The sequence below is a fragment of the Mustela lutreola genome, chromosome 4 (assembly GCF_030435805.1).
Source record: "Mustela lutreola isolate mMusLut2 chromosome 4, mMusLut2.pri, whole genome shotgun sequence".
NCBI lineage: Eukaryota > Metazoa > Chordata > Mammalia > Carnivora > Mustelidae > Mustela > Mustela lutreola.
This window is the reverse complement of record NC_081293.1, coordinates 180,822,876-180,844,234: the sequence shown is the minus strand read 5'-3', so window position 1 is coordinate 180,844,234 and position 21,359 is coordinate 180,822,876. Positions and strand designations below refer to the sequence as shown.

The 21,359-nt window shown below is 44.7% G+C and overlaps 2 protein-coding genes across 7 annotated transcripts in view; one reads left to right on the top strand and one right to left on the bottom strand.

Moving 5' to 3' along the window:
- The window catches only part of COPG2 (COPI coat complex subunit gamma 2), a 116,535-nt gene extending 111,511 nt beyond the window's left edge, over positions 1-5,024 (top strand). For all 3 annotated transcript variants that reach the window (XM_059171872.1, XM_059171871.1, XM_059171873.1), the window contains 4 exons: positions 2,695-2,792; positions 3,536-3,674; positions 3,909-4,007; positions 4,455-5,024. In XM_059171872.1, the coding sequence (XP_059027855.1) occupies positions 2,695-2,792; positions 3,536-3,674; positions 3,909-4,007; positions 4,455-4,585 (467 nt within the window). In that variant the 3' untranslated portion in view covers positions 4,586-5,024. The remainder of the gene's footprint in view (positions 1-2,694; positions 2,793-3,535; positions 3,675-3,908; positions 4,008-4,454) is intronic.
- A 463-nt stretch (positions 5,025-5,487) lies between these two features.
- Positions 5,488-21,359, bottom strand: part of MEST (mesoderm specific transcript) — a 40,722-nt gene continuing 24,850 nt past the window's right edge. For 2 of the 4 annotated variants that reach the window (XM_059171875.1, XM_059171876.1), the window contains exons 2-12: positions 14,701-14,855; positions 12,934-13,013; positions 12,467-12,544; positions 12,218-12,354; positions 12,002-12,060; positions 10,869-10,909; positions 10,249-10,319; positions 9,897-9,998; positions 9,271-9,347; positions 7,194-7,257; positions 5,488-6,275 (exon numbers count right to left, since the gene is read on the bottom strand). In XM_059171875.1, coding sequence (XP_059027858.1) covers positions 6,158-6,275; positions 7,194-7,257; positions 9,271-9,347; positions 9,897-9,998; positions 10,249-10,319; positions 10,869-10,909; positions 12,002-12,060; positions 12,218-12,354; positions 12,467-12,544; positions 12,934-13,013; positions 14,701-14,855 — 982 coding nt within the window. In that variant the 3' untranslated portion in view covers positions 5,488-6,157. Of the gene's footprint in view, positions 6,276-7,193; positions 7,258-9,270; positions 9,348-9,896; positions 9,999-10,248; positions 10,320-10,868; positions 10,910-12,001; positions 12,061-12,217; positions 12,355-12,466; positions 12,545-12,933; positions 13,014-14,700; positions 14,856-18,116; positions 18,378-20,024; positions 20,175-21,359 lie in introns of those variants that run through there. The other 2 variants (XM_059171877.1, XM_059171874.1) reach the window with 2 other exon arrangements.

Sequence of the window (21,359 nt, the reverse complement as noted above, 5' to 3'; positions counted from 1 at the left end):
CCACGTGCAGAGCATTCCTGGGGATTCAGCACTCTTTCCTGGTGGGTATTTGCTCCTCGGGTTTGGCACTCACTCCTCGAGTGGCGTCAGTCTTCCCACACGCTGTGTACGGCAGCCGTTCCTGTTCGGTGCAGTCCGGACCTGCACGGACTGCTGTAGTTGGCGTTTTACATCTAGCCCTTCTACCCCTTTCTAATTTCGGCCCCACTGGCCATAGCCTTTAAATTATTTCAACAAAGTTTTCTGGAATGTTCTCATAGCCGCATGTCTTATTTAATCAGTCTCCCCTCCGGTGGCTGAGACCTGGCAACTCCCTGCTGCGTGTGCTGTGCCCGGCCTGACCCCCACGTCTCTCTCCTGGCTTCGTTTCCAGCGTCTGTCTTTTCTCTAATTTGTGTTCTTTCACACAGGTCTGCTCAGTAGCTACCTCTCATTTCAGTCAGTTCTCTTAAGACAAGCCTCTTCTGAGAGGAATTTTAATGTAGCTCTCCAGGGCATTCTGCCCTTACTCCCTCTGGTTATTTGCCTGGCTTCATTCATGGAATTCTCATCTTTGTTATGGCAATGGATTCAATATTGTTCTCTTGCCAAGAAAGGGCCTCCTCACCCCCTCGCTCATCACCCAGTGTTAGCCATCCTTTCTGGCAACATCCATAGATTGGTACCAGTGGTTTTGCTGGAGTTCACCTTAGATGCCCTGTAACCTCTCCTTCTATCAGCCAAACCATTTACTTAAAAATTTGTCATAAACATTTCGAAACATTCTAATACTATTTCTGTTTGCTATCTTAATCTGTTTCTGGATCACTTACCTACACATTAAGTGTCTTAGGTCCTTACTTATACCTAAAATTCAACCAGTTTGCCCCAGGTTATGGTCTAGCCCTGTTCCCAGTTGTCTCCTATTCCTCTTGCCCATTTGCCTGTAGCCTCCCTGCTTACTCAGAACCAAATGGGATTCACATACTCTTGCATTACCCAATGTCTATCCTGCTCCTCATTCTTACTTGATCATGACCTTTGTCCCTGCCATAATCCCGTATCTCCTCTCTTTGTCTGAATACTTCAACTGACCCATTTTAGGTCTGTTAACTTCCACTTCTTTCTTCCTTCTTCCCTTTCTTTCCTGCAGAAAACCCTACACTAATTTAACCACGATCATTCTTTGACCAACCCCCTGTTGCACTGAAGTAAAATTCTCTAGTCTTAACAGGTACACTCTGTCCTACGTGGCACAACCCACTACTGTCATCCGTTCTCAAGGTATTCTGTTAAATTCGTTTGCTCTCCAAACTCATAACCTGTTTTGTATAGGATTCCCACAGGTGGCTTTAGTGATTTCTAATATTCTAGTCTTTTGACTGCCTCCGCAAACCAGAGCCTGTTAGAAAATACCTGGTCTCTTTCATTTGACATACAAGGTATTCAAATTTGTTCCTAAACAAATTCGCTTCAGCACGCTATGTCTTAGCATCTCTTCTCATTTCCACTTACCCCATGGCCCTTCTGGTGGCTTTCCTTTTTTGTGTGTACCTTCCACTGCTTACTTGCCCAATCTCTTTTGCATCCTTTGAGATCCTGTTAAGCTGTTACATTCTTTCAAATATTTTGATTTCCCCCAGCTGTTAATCCTGCACTCCCTCACCGCCCTGTATTCCAACTTACAGAATCTATGGCATGGAGTTGTAGTGTCACAAGTACAGGCAGATATCTGCCCCCCCCCCCCAACACACACCTATTTAACTCCTAGACAGTCTGCTGAGACAGAAGTCATGTCTCAGTCATCTTTTTACCCAAAGATCTGACACATTAGATCTAATGTGTACATGTCTGATGTCAACATGTACTGACATTTACCACATACTTGACTGGAAGGAGGGAGGGAGGGAGGAGGGAGCTTAAACTTGAGACTGAGCAGATGGAAGTCCCACTACCCAGCATGTCATATATGGTCTTTACATCAGAATCTGTTCTTTTCCTGTCCTTCCTATCCCCCAGATAACTCTCTTACCCCCCAGTGTCTAGTATGTTTTGTACCTGACCCTAAATGCCTTTTCTAAAACATCCAGACTTAATAAATGCCTGCCTTCCATCCGTTCAGAAAATCTCTTCACGAAGACTTCCCTTTCCAAAAATGTATCCCCCGATTTCCATTTCTTTCTTATTCTACCATTCATCCCCAAACAATAAGGCTCACTTGTTTTTCCATTCTAAGACACTGACTCTACCAATGCCAGAACCTCACTACTGACCTGCTTACTGCAGGTTGAAAGCTGACATAAAGCACATTCACTCTGGTGGCCTGGCCTGTGGACCCACTGTCAGTCCACAATCTAAAGATAAAATATTGATACTGAGATTCTTGAAGTACTTAGTGTTAATTTAATGACCTGTGTGTGTTTTTTTTTTTTTTTCCTTTGTCAGCTCCTAAAAGTAATGGTTCTTATATTTTTCAACATGTACTCTTGACAAGCATGGCAAAAAGCCCCCAAAGGTCTCTCCTGGGCTGCTTGCTTTATGCAAATATGGAAGCAGTGTTGCCCATGTTGTCTTTTCTGTGCTATTCTAACCCATGGTGGGGGATGGGTTTTAGAGTCATTTTGCACAGCTGCGCCCGCCATGGGCAGCCGGGACTCTGCAGGCTTTGTGCCTGCACTGGCCCTGACCCAGGCTCGCCTGCTGTTTCTCGCCCAGTTACAGCCACCTTTAGCTGCACCATGAAGTTCACGGTCCGGGACTGCGACCCTGACACTGGGGTTCCGGCCGAGGAGGGCTATGATGATGAGTATGTGGTGAGTCTGCCCCCTGCCAACCCCAACACTGCCTCTGACACCGAGTGACTGCTGCCTGCAGGAAACATGCTGGCGACATGGGACATGCACGGAGGGGGCTTTAGTTTCCCACCAACCACAGCTGAGGAGGACCTGGACAGAGCCTCCTCTCTAAGAGGAGTGTGTCATGCCAAAGAGAACTGGGATGTGCCACTTAATGACTGAGTGAAACAGAACTCACACTTTGATGTCTTTATAATGGGGATAATTAAGAGATGAAACAATTACATGATTTTCATGGAGATCAATGAGTTTTATTTCAAGTATTGCGTTTTTTTCTGTTTTTGTTTAGCAGCATTTAGTTTACTTCTAACGTAGCTACATCACGGACTGAGAAGCTTCACAGAATATAGGGAAAAGTTTAGTAGGGATCAGGCTATTAGTGAAGGTGATGTTCAGAAGACCAGCGTGGCCTTGAACGCAAAGGTTAGGTGTGGCAGCAAGACCACTTTATACCCCAGGGTTACGCATGTTGATCTGAATATAGCTCTTGCCAGATGTCCTGTTTTCTGCTTTCCTTTGCTAAGTCCTACATCGTTAGATTTATCTAGACCACAGAACTTAGACTACTTGGGTGGTCAAGTTTTTCCTAGTCTCCTGCAAAGGAGAGCATACCAAATGGTAAAACCATTCTGACCAGTCCCTTCTGTCCTCATGGCGTCCTGAGGACTCTCCTTTACTGAGCCCTGCTCGTTACCCCCTAGCTGGAAGATCTTGAAGTGACCGTGTCTGACCACATTCAGAAAGTCCTGAAGCCGAATTTTGCTGCTGCCTGGGAAGAGGTGGGAGACACCTTTGAGAAGGAGGAGACCTTTGCCCTCAGTTCTACCAAAACTCTCGAAGGTGAGAACAGTTTTGCCATCTGTGTATTGCAGGATGAAACCTAATGGACGTATTTATTATTCCAGAGTTGTCTCTTTTCTTTACATATTTCATAAACCATTTTGCTGTCTTCATCATCTAACTGAGTCAGCTGGGTTCTAGTCTGGTGGCTTCCCCCCTCAGCACCTGCTGGGACAGAGGCAGACCCCTAGGCTGAACTTTCCTGATACTATTGCATCTGTCCCCTCAACACAGAAGCTGTCAACAACATCATCACATTTCTGGGCATGCAGCCCTGTGAGAGGTCGGACAAAGTACCTGAGAACAAGAATTCCCATTCCCTCTATCTGGCAGGTAAGAAACTTCCATCAGATTCCCCCTTTGTATGGTTGCAAAATAGGAACGGGTGTGCACAGGCATCACAGGGGTTGTAATTTACAGCCCTGTCAGTGTGAATAGTTTGTTTTAGCTGCTCAGTTATTCACAGGCTATCCTTAGGCTGTTCTTTGAAGAGGTAAGTTTGACCTGAGACCCTTGAATCACTCCCACATACCAACGCCACCATTTACTGCCTCTGAGTACTCCAGACCAGTACTACTGAATACCTTCTATGTGCCTGGTATCATGAGAATACAAAAGATTAACATTTTGTACACAGGATTCAGTTCTCACCATAAACACAGATCTCTAGAAAAGCTGAACTAAAATAATAGAAAGGAAATGCAGGCAGAGCATGACGTATTTCATTATTCAGAGCTTGTTTTGAGTTCTAACCTAGTTTTCCTTGCTTTTCTCTCTCAGGTGTGTACAGAGGTGGCTATGACTTATTGGTGAGGTCCAGGCTGGCCTTAGCGGATGGAGTGACCATGCAGGTGACTGTCAGAAGCAAAGAGGGAACACCTGTAGATGTTATCTTAGCTTCTGTTGGATAAATTTTTACTGGACAAGATGATGTCAATGCATACTTCATTGTCAGTGGGCTTTTAGGCTAGTGGCATGAATTTCCCAGAATCATACTTTTAAAGATTAATGGCTTTGGAGAAGCAAATTAAATACTTGGCCCTGAGCCAGCAGATCAAGCAAATATCTGTCCTCGTGCATGTAAATTTTTTTTCCTTTTTTTAAAAATTATACTTGGTCAACTTTGGTATGACAGTACAGCTTTGGGTGATCTTGCAAATCAAATACTATCCTGTACCCCAGCTGCTTAAACCTCATTATAGTCTTTAATTTAATGTGCGTCTGAAAGCTCCTGACAATGTTGGAAAGCTTTTATCCCAGAGGGGTGGCGGGGGAGGGGAAGCGAGAGTCCACTTTTGTCAAAATTCATTTTTATTAATAGAAAATAAACACTTATTCCAGTTTCAGTTATACTTGAAGTTGCTAATAAAAAAAAAAATCTAAAATAATCACTTAATTCTCCTGTTTCGACTAAGACAGTGAAGCTGTGGCTTAAAAAAAATTTCAGCACCGTTTGCTCATAGGTCTTTCAGAATTTGTTCTTAAAGTTTCTAGAACTTTCCTGTGTGGAAAGTACAGGAATTACTGAGCTACAAGAGGAAGTCTCTCTGAGACGACCAATGAGAAGTTAAGTTAAGCAGTCATCAGACAAGGAATCTCTGTATGTTCGGTTCGGTAACCTGGACTATACAACGGTCCCCTCCCCTCCAGCTCAGGAGGGACATGCCTCAAAGCACTGAGGTATGAAGAGTCAGACTGTTATTCGCTGTCAGAATTAGCTAATAACAGTGTATCTCTGGCACAGATGCTACTGGTCCTTAGTATCCTGTGATTTTAGGAACTTCTGTAAATAGTCTGGATTTACTTCAATGTATTCAGAAATTAAACCTATTTAATAAGGTTCACTCCTCTGCCAGAGTATCTGCTGGTTTAGTATCCTTAAAAAATACATATAATACATGTAGGTAAATTGTAGTCTTAAAGTATACTTAGAATACTGCGTTATTCAAACCAAACCCTATTTTAAACAAAATGTCTATTAATAAAAGCAGCCGATGAAACGAAATCCCAAGTTATGACAAGGGAGACTCACTCTCACTTGAAGCTGTGTTGCTGAGAGAACTTAAGAACGCATGTGCCCTTACAGCCGTTCAAGGACAAGTCAGGAGACACCCTCTCCTCTGTCTTTACCATAGGACTCCGGTCAAGGATGGGCCCCAAATGAGCATTTCTAGATATTTCAGAAAAGTCCACAGAAGTGTTAAAAAGACTTTGAAGAAGTTCCTAATAGCGCAAAGGCAAGTCCATACACTCGCTCAGGTGTGAAAAGAACAGGAGGTGGACTGTTAGGGCCATCCTTAGCCGGAGCTTCTGTGGGCTTTTGACTATATGTTGATCACCAATGTGCGTCAGGTGGACTTTTGTGAGAGAATAGTGTTTGGTGGCCAAGACCTCTTTTGGGCATTTCTTCCTAAGTGGAATACACAACAGATAAGGGAGTGGGTTGGGGATGGGGGTAATACAGGGAAGCTACTCTTTCCAGCTCAGAAGGAGTTGATGAAGCCCATATATGCATTCAAGAAGCCCATGGGATCCTCTAGCTGTGGATAGTGGCTAATGTGGTCATCCAGAATCGACACTGTGGACCGCGGCAGCGTTTTCCTAGTGGAAGAGAACAGCATGGAGGTGAACTTGAGGCTGCAGGGAGGGGACGGATGCAAGCCAGTGGGCAGCCCCGGTAAAAGGCCCTTGCGGACATACCACACTGGAAGGAACCAACAAAGAGCTTATTCACCTTCTACTTTGGAACTGTATCTTAGGCAGATAAACTTGCCAATTCTATTTATGACATAAACAGACTCGTTCTTAAATGTTCATAATCCAACACACAACAAACTGAGCATTAACACTTTGCAACACCTGCCCAAGCAGGAGGACCTTCTAGCTTCTTAGAGAAGCATGAGGCATTAAACAAGTGGGCCACCCAGCAACTCACTGTCCAAATAAAGATAACAACAGACCTTCCTTAACCCTGGGAGGAGATGAGGGGAGGGCATTTTGCTTAAAATTAAATGCACACTATTTACTACTGGGTTGTTTCTGCTAGGCCACGTGAAGGTATGGGATGGTCTTATGTGACACAGTCAAGATTTCGTATTCCAACACCTTCTGAGTAAGTACCTAGAGAAACTATCAACCGATGAGAAGGCACTTTTCCACAGTGTACTCTTCTCAATCTCTCCTTGCGGTCTGCTGAGCTGAGGTGGAGGAGTTAGCTTTATGATCAGACTAAAGCAAACATTTCTTAAAATAGATCTACTTTCACTCCTTGGTTCACATGATAGCTTTTTCTTACCTGTACACCTACGAATATGTAGTAACCATGACAGTGAAAACATGCTGTGTAAATCAAGCCAACATATATATTTACATTTCTGAATGTAAGAAAATAAGATTCCCCAATTCATCCTTTTCTAACATGTTTCCTGGATGAACAGCCAGCAAGGGCAGAAACAGTGGCTATCCTGTTCACCACTGTCACCATGAGGAACAAAGCAAAGACCCCTGAGGGAGACTCACCTGTACAGCTCCAAAAACTCTGGATAGGGATTTACAGGATCCAATGGCCCATAGATAAAATGAACTAGGAAAGAGAAGAGGAATGAATTACTAAAGCGCTCACATCTATTCTCCTACCCTCAAAAAATACTTTTTCCAGTCTTATTGAGAAATAATTGCCATATATCACTATATGTAAATTTAAAGCATACAGTATGACAGTTTGGTTTATGTATATTGTGAAATGATTACCACCCAAAAGAAAGAAAAAAAATTCTTGTGCTGAGAACTCTTAGGATCTACTCTCTCAACTTGTTAGCTGTAGTGGTCATGTTGTCCATTACATCCCCAGTACCTGTAAGTACGGGGCTGTATATTTTGACTACCTTCCTCCAGTTTCCCTCTCCCCTGACCCCTGGTAATCACAAATCTAATCTCTTCTCCTCTGAGTTGGGTGGGGTTTTTTAGATCCCACACAGAAGTGAGATCATATGGTATTCTTTTTTCTCTCTGACTTATCTCACTTAGCATAATGCCTGGTGGGCCCATCCATATTGTCACAAGTGGGAAGACTGCCTTTTTGTGGTTGAATAATACTCCACTGCAACGTGTGTGTTTGTGTGTGTGTGTGTGTGTGTGTGTGTGTGTGTGTGTATCTGTCTGTGTCTCTCTCACACAGCTTTTTTATCCATTCATTGACTGATGGGACACCTAGGCTGTTTCATGTCTTGGCTATCATAAACAATGCTATGAACAAGGGGGTGAGGACATCTTTTCAGGTTAGTGTTTTCACTTCCTTTGGATATAGTCCCAGAAATGGAGTCACTGGATCATATGGTTGTTCTATTTTTAATTTTTTGAGAATCTTCCATACTGTTTTCCATTGTGGCCATACCCATTTATAGTCCCACCACCAGGGTACCAAGGGTTCTCTTTTCTCCACATCTACACCAAAACTTCTCTCTTATCTTTTGAGTAATTTTTTAAGTAATTTGCCATTCTAACAAATGTAAGGTGATATCTCGTTGTGGTTTTAATTTGCATTTCCCTAAGGGTCAGTGATGTTGAACTTTTTTCATGTACCTGATTGGCCTTTCCTATATCTTCTTTGCAGTAAATATCTATTCATGGCCTTTGCCCAGTTTTTAATTGGCTTGGGTTTTTTTGCTATTGAGTATATGAATTCTTCCTATATTTTGGACATTAACTCCTTATCAGATGTATGGTTTGCAAATAATTTTCCCATTTGTTGATGGTTTCTTTGACTGTACAGAGCTTTCTTAGGTTGATGTAGTCCCACTGATTTATGCTAGAAAACCCAGCTTCTTTCAAATAAGAAGGTTATAAGGAGCTTCTGGGAATAAGCCAACAGTCCATTTGGGACAGTTCTCCTATATACATACACTCATTCCCTCCCCTCCAGCTCCTCTGTGCCTGAACCCAAAGGACTAAGTCTCACTCTCCATATTCTCTTCCTATAAATCCAGGATACTGTCATCATTTAGGTCTCTCTCCAGTTACAGCTGGCCACTGACATTTTAAATCAGCCACTAATTTCTGGAGCACTACTATGTCTGGGACACAGCACTGATTTTTTTTTTCTTTTTAAATCTATAAGATTAAAGAGACAAATGAGCAGAAACCACCTACAGCCTCTCGATTAGTCATAGAAACCACGTTCTATCCCACCCAGCAGTTCAGCCTGTCCCACCCAGCAGTTCAGCCTGTAACATGGCAGCCACGGCCACCGCACCACGCCACAGCCGCTCCCGCCCCCACTCCTGACACGGACCCCAGCTACCCTGGCGGCAGCAGCTGTTTCAGATCCTCCCTCTACAACGCATGTCCAGATTTGCAGAGTAGGGCTGCCAGATTAAATAAAAGATGCCCAGTTAAATTTGAATTTCATATAAGTAATGATTTTTTTAAGTATAAATATGTCAAAATATTACAAAGCACATACTTCTTCTAAAATATTTGTTGTTTATCTGAAATTCCAATTTAGCTGTGTTTCTCATATTTTTATTTGCTAAATCTGGCGATTACTTTCGCCCTATGGTCCCTCAGTCCTATCAAGATGTAAGGTAGAGATACTCACTGGGAATAGTTACAGAAGCAAGAGCTCCCACCCAGCGTCTTCTAAACTTCTTCCTCTGGTTGATGTACTGTAAGAGACTATAGGACAGCCAAGTCAGCAAGAGGAGAACAAGAAATCTTTAGTGTTACAGGAATGCAAAGGCATCCTAAAACGAAAGCTGCTACATTCTCATTGGGACCAAGTCGAGAGCATTCTTTGTGTAAGACTGAGAGCTGTCCTCCTCGGTCCCTGTTGCTACGGAAAAGACATGAAAAAGAAAGAGACATGCATTTTTAAGAGGTGACTAGGCTCCTTTCACGACCACGATTAGACATCTTGAGGCATTTAATATTCACAAAAAGCCCAAAGTAGGATGTGCCAAAGTCCATCGGCTAGTTAGAAACTGAATGAGCATTAGAATTTAAAGCTGTTTATCTAAACGTTTTGTGCCACATGGCTTACACTGATGGCTCACTCGCTATTTTCAATTTCTTTCTTCTTAGAACAGTGCGTGACTTCTTGGTTTGCCTCACAGGTCAGAGAGAGGGAATAAGCCAGCAAGGAACAAAGCAAGCAATACTCCACCTATCCCCACTTCCTCCCAAAAAAGAGCTTCCCTGGAAACCAAAGCGAAGTGTTATTCTTACCTGTCGATTACTAAGTTCCCATCGTTGTTGCGAATCCCTGCCCACATGTCCCACAGCTCACTCTCAGAAGGGCGGGTGTACGGCCCAAAGACTGGGGTGAGACTGAAAGAGCCCGAGAGAGCAGGAAGACACATGTGAGAAGAATCCAGAATGTCAAATATGACTGGAACCTCACAGGTCATACAGTCTGACCCTTAACTGATTTATGAATTCCTTCTACTACTTCCCTGGCAAGTGGCCAACATCTTTGTTTTAAAGTATCAAACCCTAGGATTTGGCCCAGAATTTTAATGGCAACTTTTCACTACATTGTTCCCAGGCTATAGCGAATCAGTCTCTGACAATGACTTACCCTCGGGAGAACACAAAGAAGTTCATCAGTCGAGTGAGAATGGGTGACAACATGCCTCCATCTTTGAGAAGCTGTAGGTGAAGAAGTAAAGATGTTAGAGAAAAAAAAACCACTAACCAGAACAAAAGTTTTATATTAGGAACTAAAAAAGGACTTTAGTCAAAATGTCCCACTACTGAAATGTTTGTTTATTGGCCTTTTTTGTTTTTTATTTATTGGTTTTGTTTGTTTTGCCTACCCATTCTCTCACAAAGACAAAACCTATTTGTAATTCCCTTTAAGATTACATTTCTACACTAAATCCCTAAGCCTTCTAACTGATGTATTCAACGTTAGGGTCTGATCTGTTCAGCCACCGTGCTAATGGCACAGATCTCTAGATAGCTGTATTTCTCTAAGTATCTGTTGATTTCTTACTCTCAGAAATGAGGCTTTACCTAGAGGCTGCTTGGGTTTTATCAGCCTAAGAAGGAAGAAACTACCTTTATTAATGTAAGTTCCTGAGGAGAGCATTTTCACTATGGCCCATTACAGCAGGTATGGCCCTTATGTAGGTCCTAGCATTATTCATGTTGGTATAAATCTTAAAAACTAAAGATTTTGTGACCAGAGTAGCCAACCTTTTGGAGAAGGAGAGGACGGTGAGTCTCAGGAAATATACCTATAGGAGAAAAAGAGACTTATGCTAGTCATTTACCAACAACCGTAGGCCAAACATGGGTCCATTACTGGAGACTACCCCACCTTTGGGGTCATCACTGCCAGAAACAGGATTACCAGTAAAACTTAGTTCTGTCATCTAATTACTTCTCCAAGGAATTCTGTTTAATAGGTCAAATTCTGTCCCACTGGGACTAACTTCCCCACGATCAGAGTAGAGAAACGGGAAAGATAATGTCGGTGCCCGTCCTTAATGCTGATGACTAAACCTTAACTCCCCCTGGCCTTTCTAACCATTCCTCAGAGCACCCAGTATCATTAATGGTTTGGGCTACAAAAGAAACCACCCATTTTTTCAGGGACTGCGGGTCCCTGGGCAGGGTTGGGGGAGAAATGAGAGTTTTTCCTTTTCCATTTTTCTCTGGAGTCAATGGGAAAAGGCCCTGAGCACTGCTGATAAAGGGATAGACTCCTGCCCCCATCTGCCCTTATGGTATTCAGGAGACATGTGCATTATTCATGGATTTATACGCTATGCTCCATGGCACACAAAGAAAAAGAAATCCCTCCTAAAGGTCTAATCAGAGGCTCAATAATTTCTACCTAAAACCTGGCACTGCCACCAATTAAGTTTCTGCAGCAAATTACAGGAGTACCCGAAGCCCCTGCGGCCTCATCACGATTGTTTGCTGATCCAGTGCGGCTGCTGCAGATCTTGCCAAACGTCACCGGCCCTCCTCACTCCCGAGCGCGGTGCTCGCTGGACCGCCCCGTCCACCTTGCTAAGCGATGCTTTTACAAAGAAGCCCTTAGCTCTATAACACGGCTTTTTATGAACTGTATGTTGATATGATCCATTTCTTTTATAATCCTATTCATTTTATTTTCTGTATTTAAAAACGTTATTTTGAGAAGGGGGCAATAAATCTCATTAGGCCACCTAAGTAGTTCATGGCACAAAAAGGTCAAGGGCCTCTGGTTTAATTGTGTCTGCCTGCAGTCTCATCAGATTCCCATTTAGACGTTGAGGTGGTATCTTCTTGTGGCCCTTCGTGGCTACACCTCACTCTCCACCCACCATCACGGCAGTTACCTCCGTTTGACAGACAGAGACTCTTTATGGTAAGCCGACCGGATCGATTCTGCTTGAACCTAGAACAGGTGAGGGAAACACAGCTGAGTGGACATAACACCAATCCAGCAGCTGAAGACAAACTCCCAAGAGGGAAAAGGGCTAGAACGAAACTTCTCCCAACATCTCAAGCCAATGCGACCCGTGAATGGTGCTGAAGTTTATGACCTCACTGACCTATAGAGCAGCTCCTGAGCAACGATGTCTCCGTAATCATGAGACAGAAGGTTGATCCTGCGGTTCTGGAGCCCCAAGTGCCGCAGAAGTGCCTCCACGATGCTGGCCTGCTCAAATATGGAGTAGTGATGCGGTCTCTAAGGAGAAGGCGGCCCAGACATACAGGAGGAAGTCATGAGTGCAGAGCCTCTGCCAGCCAGACCCACTCCCTCCCCCACCCAACACTGGTCCCATCCAGATGCTGCTTACTGGTTTGTCACTGAAGCCAAAGCCCAAGAAATCAAGCGCGATCACTCGATGAAACCTCAGGGTCAGACCTTCCCAAATCTACAAGAAAGAAAGAGATGATCTGGCTTCTGTGATCCTGCGCCTCCTCTCCTCCGGCCTACAGCACAGGAATTTCATTCCGATCTTGGCTTAGCAAACGGACTTTGATAAAGGGAAAATCTTGTGCAAGTACCACAGGCCCTCAGATGATCCTCTTCGTTTATTCCTAATCTCTACCGAGGGGAAATCTCCAGCATTTTTAACTTGGCAATGATCCTTCCCAGATCACCAGAGTTTTTACTGCCTTACATTAAACGAGAAACAGCTCTACACTCGATCCTATTTCATTAGGCAATTCAAATACAGAAGAACCTTCCAGTGCTAAAAAAAAGAAATCCTTGATTTTGGATTTTTAAAGAAAGTAGGATCTAGAAATCTGATTTTATTACCTTGTACCAATCATAGCTGGATGTTGGAAAGCCATGTAAAAGCACAACTATCTCAGGACTTCCAACCACACCCACAGAGTCTGGGAAGAAGGAAAGAAATGAGTTAGGCTGACTGCCTATAAAAATAACCTTGAAAATCTTAAACTCTAAGTAAGCTAGTATAAGGACAAGAAACCCTGACTAAATTAATGAAATAAAAATAAATTCCTTTTTAAAACAGAAGCTTACTGCTTTAGGTAAAAACAGGCATTGGATTATTTTCTTTTGTATCTTAAAAACTTGTAAACAACACATTTTATATGAAAATGCTGGAAGGCAGTCTGCTTCATTTCACCTATATTTTTTTTAAGTATTTCTCCATCTTTTCCTTTTTTCTGTATTATCAATATGTAAGTTGTTTTTCACAGTAAAAAGTAACCTTGTGAAATTAAAAGTATACAATGACAACATAAACACTACAGATTCTTTGTACCTTATCATTAAGGGCCTCGCAAAAATTTTCTAAAATATAGATGGCAACACTTCCTCAACCTGCTGGACACCTTAGTTTGCCCTGTTTGTCCGGCACCTTCATTTCTTCCAGGGGAAAGCCAATCCAGTATCAAAAGCATCATGCTCAAACTATTAACAATTCTAACAAGCAAAGGATTAAGCAGTATAGACTTGGACATTTTTTAATGCAGAAACATTTTAAATTAGCTAAACATTTAAACAGTAAAATGCCTTGCTTGTAGCATTAGATTAAAAGTGGCACATTCATACATCCTGCCAGGGGCATGAGATTTGGTAAGGTTTGCAAAAATAATTTCATTGGAACCAATTTTAAAATATTTTCTTGAGAATCCATGCAAATAAAATCATTCCATTGACAAATAGTGTAGTTTGAAAAAATATGGAACAAATAAACATATACACGAAGATATCCCTTACTATTAACTATTAGTTAACTATTTAAAACATGAAAAAACTAGAAACAACTCAATGACCAATATAAAGAAAAGTAAATACTTACTTAGTTGAATATAGCAAATGAGAGGAGGTCAGGAGCAATAATGAAAAACGGTTTATGACAAACATTTTTCGTTATTGCTCTTGACCCCCGCCCAAAAGAGATCTTTTCCAGTCTCGTTTCAGTTTCTTTACCTATAAGATGGGGTTAATGGCACCCATCTTCAAGTACTGTTGAAGTAAAGATATTTAATCTTAAAGATAATAACAAAGGTTGAATACATAATCCAATGACTAACATCTGGTAATTACTTGATAAGTAGCAGTTATAATAATTATCATTAGCAAGTTGATCTATACAAAGGTATAAGGCTTAAAATCACATTTAGTTATGCATATAACAAATATACTTTATAGAAAACAATAAAATGAAATCAGGGATGGAGGGAAACAGAGCGAGCAGTAGGGCTAGCCGTTGAACACTAGGGGCGCTCAAAAGAGAAAACTGCTATCTATCAATAACAAATGAGGCTATGAAGAGAAAATCGTACTGAAAAGTCAGCTCTACAGATACCGGAATCTACAGATACCGGAATCTCCATTCCATTGCTCCCACCCAGCTACCCCTATCAGTTTCCTTTGACTTTCCCTGCTATGGAGTTTTTAAGGGGAATTAACTGCTTCCTTCAAGCACACTACACTGAAAAAGAGGATTCTTCCCCCCTCCCTCCCAGAGACCAATAGAAACAAAGTGAGTACCTCAGTGGGACTCACAGAACCTATGATACACGCAGGGTGCTCCAACAGTCCTCTTCTTACCTTGGTAGAAGATGCGCAGTCCCTTGTAGGTGAAAAATTTGCCCGAGGACTTCCAAGAGTGAAGAGCGGGAGAAAGCTGGGGAGGGGGGATATGCAGATAGGCCGCCAGCAGGGGCACGGCCAACAGCCCCACCTGAACCCACCACTCCCTCATCCTGTAAGACAATCAGAGACCTGGGGTAAGCAGTCAGATGACGCTGTACATGCTTTGACAAGCCCCAAATTGGTAAAATGGGGTGGGAAATTTCTGTCCCATGCCATGGCAGAAAGTTTACCAAGAATGCAGAAAGTATACCTCTCCCCACAATGCAGTCACCATACCTGCTCACCATTCTAATTTTAAGGAAAAAATATATTACTTTAATACATCATCTTCCCCCTCTCCTTCCCACTTTAATCCCTTGGCACACCCCCACCCCCCACTGTGCTTTTCCTAAAACCTGAAGAGGTTTTTACGTAAAGCAAAAGGAAGTTAAGTACTCTGCACCTTTTTGTTGGCTTTTATCAAAGCTTCCCCAGGAAAGATTTCCTTCCTATTTATTCTAAAAGCTCTATCACCCACCCACCAGCACCCCCCTCAAGTAAAATGTTAAATATATATAGATATACATATGTAGTTTTCCACTAATGTTTAAAATAGCATCACATGTTCTTAAACAGAGCCATTTTTGATTTTTTAGTATTTATCAACTCTCTGACCCCAGTGAAGCCCCACTTGGTACTACTCCCTGTGTCTGTGCTGAGAAACTGCTCCAGGTAAACAGTCTGTAGGAAGCTAGGTACGCTGTGTATTTCGCCATAAGCAGCTTTGTCATGACCCACAATATCTAATCTCTTGAGAGGTCAGGGCAGCAGGTTATATTTCTGCTTTTCTTAGACTCTGAGGTAGCTCTCATTTATTTAATTTGTTAGAACTGGTACCCCCCCACACACACATACTGCAAACCCCTCAAAAAAAATGAGTCAGAGCTCATATCCAACACCTGAAAATTGCTTTTGCCTTTGGAAGGAAAGCACTGGTTTGCATACCCAACCTTCTCATGCCCAGAACTTCTAAGTCAGTCTATCCACAATGAGGAGTGCTAAACAGGAATCAGAGACAGTTCCCTCTGTTTCTAGTTTGACTGCTAATAGTCCCATAGTCAGCAGAGAAAGAATTATCAATACAATGGAAGTTCTCTAAAATAACCAGAATGGAAACACCTTCTAAAATGAAAATCTAGCCATAAATCAGGGAAATGAATTGTTACAGCCATGGCAGCAGTGGCTGTGTGTACACACCCTTCCACCATCTTGCCTGTGATCTGGCCACAATCTCTATCCATCATAAACTAATAAAAAAAAAATTTTTTTTTAACTCTAAAACAAGTAAGACTGTGGTCCCACGGGGGCCAAATCACCAGCGCCTTAAAGACTCTGAGCAGCACTGCCTATTTTTTTTTGCATCACCAGGGAGGTCTTTTTTTTTTTCCCCCCCTTCCTCCAAAGCAGCTGTCCAGAAAACACACCCAATGATTTGGTTGTATCTTTCAAGTTAATATTACAAATGATTCCCTAAAATGCCCCCCAAACATCATCATATCACCATTTTTACCCCACAACAGCAGCAGGCTACATCCCAGTATCTACTTGAAAAATGAGATGATAGAAAGTATCAGGTTTGGATATCATTAGCTATCATCTGTCCTGTACTTCAGCTCCTACATTTGCACGTTCACATTTCATCACTCCTTCCCCAACCCCCGCCCTCCCCCCCCCCCCCCCCCGCTTTTCCTCTCATTCATTCAGGGGTTCCAGCGGAGGAATATCTGCAATGACTCAGCAGAGAGCCAGGGAGGGGCTACGAGAGGAGCGGGCAGAAGGAGGCTCCCTGCAAGAGGGGTGGGGGGGGGGAGTTGGGGGGATGGAGGGAGGGGGATTGGAGTGGAAGGTGAGCGATGGGGGGGATGGAGAAGGGTTGGAGGGTGGGGGTGGGGAGGGAAGTGGGGGGGGAAGTGGGGGAGGAGCGGAGGGTGGGGTGGGCAACGACTGTGCATTTTCCACTCCTGGACACCCCCACCCTCTATACCTTCCTTCTCTTTCACTCCTCTAAAGAAAAGAGGCAACCTTTCAGGAAGCCGTTTTCTAGTTTAATTACTCGGTAAAAATGTTCCTAACGACATTTTGGGATTTTTAGTAGGGAAGCAATCTGGTAGTCAGTAGCCGAAAGGGATTAATCATTTTTTGACCAAAATCTCCATTACTTGACGAGCCACAAGTCAAGACTATAAATTCAGCAAACCCAAGTAACAAACGTTCTGGAAATTAATCAACCCTTCCAAGCCTTGATTTCTTCGTCTCGTCAAGAGGAAAAAATACATTTAATATCACCAAACCTGCCACCTTCCAGCGTCGGGTGAGGCTGTGAACTACTTTGTAAATCATTGCAAACAATTCACGTGTAACATTATGACAGTTTGATCACATCATCATTCTCACTTAGCGTCTCATTACCGAAATCTGAAAAATACTTACGCCTCGGTGATATGGTACCGCAAGTTCTAGTCACACCTATGCAGTAACTCGCGCCACAGCGATACCAGGGTCTTCAAATCCTAAATCGCGCCACAGCGATACCCGCGTCTACAAATCTTAAATTGCGCCACAGCAATACCACGGTCTCGAAATTCTAAACCGTGCCAAGATGATGTGGAGGGTCTAGAAACCCAAAGTCATGCCAGGGAAATGCTGGGGTCTAAAAATCTTAAATCACACCAAAGCGTCACCAGGGTCTAGAAATTCTAAATCGCGCCTGAGCGATGCCGGGTCTAAAATTCTAAGTTGCATCCGAGCGGTATCAAAATCTAGAAACCCTAAATCGTGCCAGGGTGATGCCGGGGTCTAAAAATCCCAAACTGTGCCAAGGCTAAGATGGGGTCTAAAAATCTTAAATTGCACTAGGGCAACGCCGCGGTCTAGAAATCCTAAGTCGCGCCAGGGCGAAGCCGCGATCTAGAAATCTTAAGTCGCGCCAGGGTGAAGCCGCGATCTAGAAATCTTGAAGTGCGCTAGGACGATACGAGGGTCTAAAAATCCTAAATTCCGCCATGGCGACACAGGGGTCTAAAAATCCTAAGTCGCATCAGAGCGATACCAGGGTACAGAAATATCAAATCTGGGAGATCTCCAGCTCCATATTCTACTGCGTGCAAGAGTGACATCCCCTCCCAAGTAAGCGGATAGGGCTCAGAGGGCAGGCAGGTGCTCCCCCACCCACCCCAAACCCCGGGTGGGGGTTTTCCCTCCACTGCGGGAGTCGCGGTCCAGCAGCCCTGGCACGGACACACAGAGTCCCCACCAGCTAGCCTGCACCCACCCTCTCCCAGACGGCGGCTTGGAGCCAGCCACACCCCCTCGCGCCTGCCGCACGCACCCACCTGCGGAGGCGATCTCGGCGTACCATGGCCGCGTCTTATCCCATGCCGCCCGGCACACGGTTTGGAGCACCGCGCGCCGCAGCTCCCGCAGCAGGGCAGGCCGGCCGGCAGCCGGGCACAGCCTACAGCCTGCGAGGGCGGCAGCGGCCGCGGCAAGCAGCGAGCAGCCACCCGGGCGTGCGCTGCGGCACTGCGCGAGATGCGACTGCCGCAGAGGAAGCACCAAGATGTGCTGGTTGCCGCGGCAGTGCCGAGCGAGTGGGCACCGACTTTTAGAGCCCACCCGCGCTCCGCCCCTGGCCCGCCCACCGCGCCGCAGTGCCCCTCCCGCCACAGCCACCGCCCCTCCCCGCGGCCCCTCCCCTCAGCCCGGCCGCCACAGCAGGGATGGAGCATCCTTCTCACAGCAGCACCTCTAGGGGGCACCTTTAGAGTTGTCGACCCCCGCCAGCACCCCACTGCTCCCTCACAGGCCCCCCCAACCCTGAGCTCTGGGTTCTGCTGAGTTAACACTGCAGGAAAAGACCACAGATCCCGAAATCCCAACACACACCCCAACCACAGACCACCGCCCACAGTCCCCCCCCAACCCCAGAGGTGGCCACTCGACCTCAGGTGCAGGGGCTCAGAGCGGCCAAATGTGGTTACCTGCTCTCAGTCTGCACCACGCCCGAGGCATGGGTTCTGAACTAGGCGAGTACCCAGTACAAAGCAGCGGTCCTCAAGTGCCCAACACCTCTTAAGTCCCTAACTATGGGACCTATGTCCAGCCAAATGGCTAGGGAACAATAAGCTCTGCTGGGGCTACTACCAATCTCATCGGCTGATTCGGGGTACAGCGGCTAGGAAGCAAGAAGGGCAAAACTTGGGGGAAAAGTCTGGATTCTCCCTCTCAACCACGGCCATGACCACGGCGCCAGCACGTCTCCTTTGCAGCAGCACTACGTGGCCCGCATGCCAGAGCCCCGCCGCAGCCCTCTCGCGCGTATCGGGCCAGAAATAATGATATTCACAATTATGAGACGAAAACTCCCCCTTTTTTAGATATACGATTGAATCACAATGCAAGGGCCCCAGCGGTACAGGAAAGAGGGAAAGAATTTCCTTCTTCAGCTATAATCCTTTAAAAGGCATATATTACGCCTTTGAAAAGAAAAGTAGAGAGAATCACAGTGTCTACATTCGTTTTCTGGCTATAAACTTAAACTGATGAATGCGCGCGCGGGATGCAAGCGAGCCAGGCAGCCCAAGCAGTGCCGGCTCCCTCCAGCGGGGGCGCTGCAGGCCTCTCCTTCAACTCACACCCGCCAGCCCGGGCCATTCCGCAGCCCAGAGCACAGGCAAGCATGAATCGCAAAAGGCCAGTCCAGCGGAGCCCACCCAAGGCCGCCCAGCACCTAACATTGCACTGGGAGGTAAGGGCCACCAACCAGACACAGGAGAACCCACCACTTATGAGCTGTCATCAAAACGGGTGGCGCAATCCAGGGTACACTTCTGGTGTCCGATGAACAAGGTCGTGAAAGGAACGATTTTTTTAAGCACCTACAATGAGCTAAGAGCCGGGGATACAAAGACGAATGAGAAATGGCCCCTGCCCCAGAACAAGATGCTGACCATCCGGTGGGGAAGACGGACAAGAACTGACGCCGCTTAAATTTTCTCTTTAATTTCCTGGCAACATTCTGTGACAGGTTGGCCCCCTCCCCCTAACATCTAAGGCCCTCAAAGGCCGAGCCCAAGTATTATTCACCTTTTGTATCCCCAGAGCCCGCCACAGTGCCAGCCACAAAGCAGGCCCCTAATAAATACTGCATGAATAAGTACAAGAATTTGAGGGGCGCACAGGGGAGGAAGTAATTAAGAGGAGGGGGGGAGGGTTGTCTTGAATGATGAATAGACATTTACCGGAGAGACAAAGAGCATTCCAACCAGAGGGGACGGCATTTGCAACCGGAGGCGCAGGACTGCGCAACCTTTGGGGAAAACTGCAAGTCCTCTGGGTCCAGCGCCGGCAGGCAAAAAATTAGGCTACAACGAGTATTTCATCCTAAGGAGTTTGGAATTTGTCCTAAAGAAAATGAGAAGCCACAGATGGATGTAAACCCTTTATGGACTCAAATGGTTACTTACCAAAATATAAATTACTCCCTTTAACAGTAGAAGATTACCTATTTTAACTAACTACCACCTTTTAAGGACTGAATTAATTACTTAGCAAAATTCAAATCAGTCCTCTCAACAGAGTAAAGGTTTTCCCATTTTAATTAAAACAATAGTAACAACCTTTGCATTATTTTTTCCCCCGTACTTGTTGTCAGTGAGTCCCACGGATTCCATACTTTCATTCTCACCACACCAGGAATACTAGCACCCAAGATGAAGGCAGTTTGATATTTAACCGACTGGGCACTTACAAAGGATCTTATTCTGAGAGCCTTAGAACGAGTGGACACATAGGAGAAACTGCTAGGGGGAGGCATGGAGAGGGGACCAAGGAAGCTTTTGAAAACAACAGGAATTCTAAGTCAGGCGCTCAAGAGAAACAGAGTGGCTAGAAAAAACTTCCTTGGAGAAGGAGGAATTAAGGGTCGAGGACTTCAAACCCAGAACTTGCTTAGGCAACAAAAACATTTCTGTTCGGAAGACCCTCCACTGCAGAGGCAAAAGAGTCTTAACAATGCAGAAGATACTATGAGAGGTCGGCTTCGCTAAAGCTGGGAATTTGCTTTTCCAAAGTCGAGAGGACTAGCTAGCAAATAATGCCCAGGAACCAGAGGGTTAATGAATTTCTAAATGTGGAATTCTAAATTCCTAAATGTGCCTGCCTTACTTCCAGAAAGAAGCTTCCTCCACCCTGGGAGAATCTAGCCTAAGGTATAAAATAGTCCAAGCGCCTGAGAAAACATGCAACCATACATAAATCCAAAGTCTGCCTCCGGCTTGCTCTCAGTACACTCTTTCAGTTCTTGGATACAGAAAACATAATCCACAGACATCCGACATGCCGGGCAGTGCATTCCCTCGACCAGCAGCTTATCGGACACTCCTGTCACATTCCAATTCTAAGATGGTCCCCCATAATAAGACCTCGGATTTGTGCAAAAATTAGTGTCGGAAGCTCAGTATTCATTGTGCAACAGCGGTATGAGATCAGTGGGGCTGGTACCATACGTTTGATCATCATATTTTTTCTAACCCCGGTGTGAGACCCATACTATGACAAGCACAAGGATATTTCTG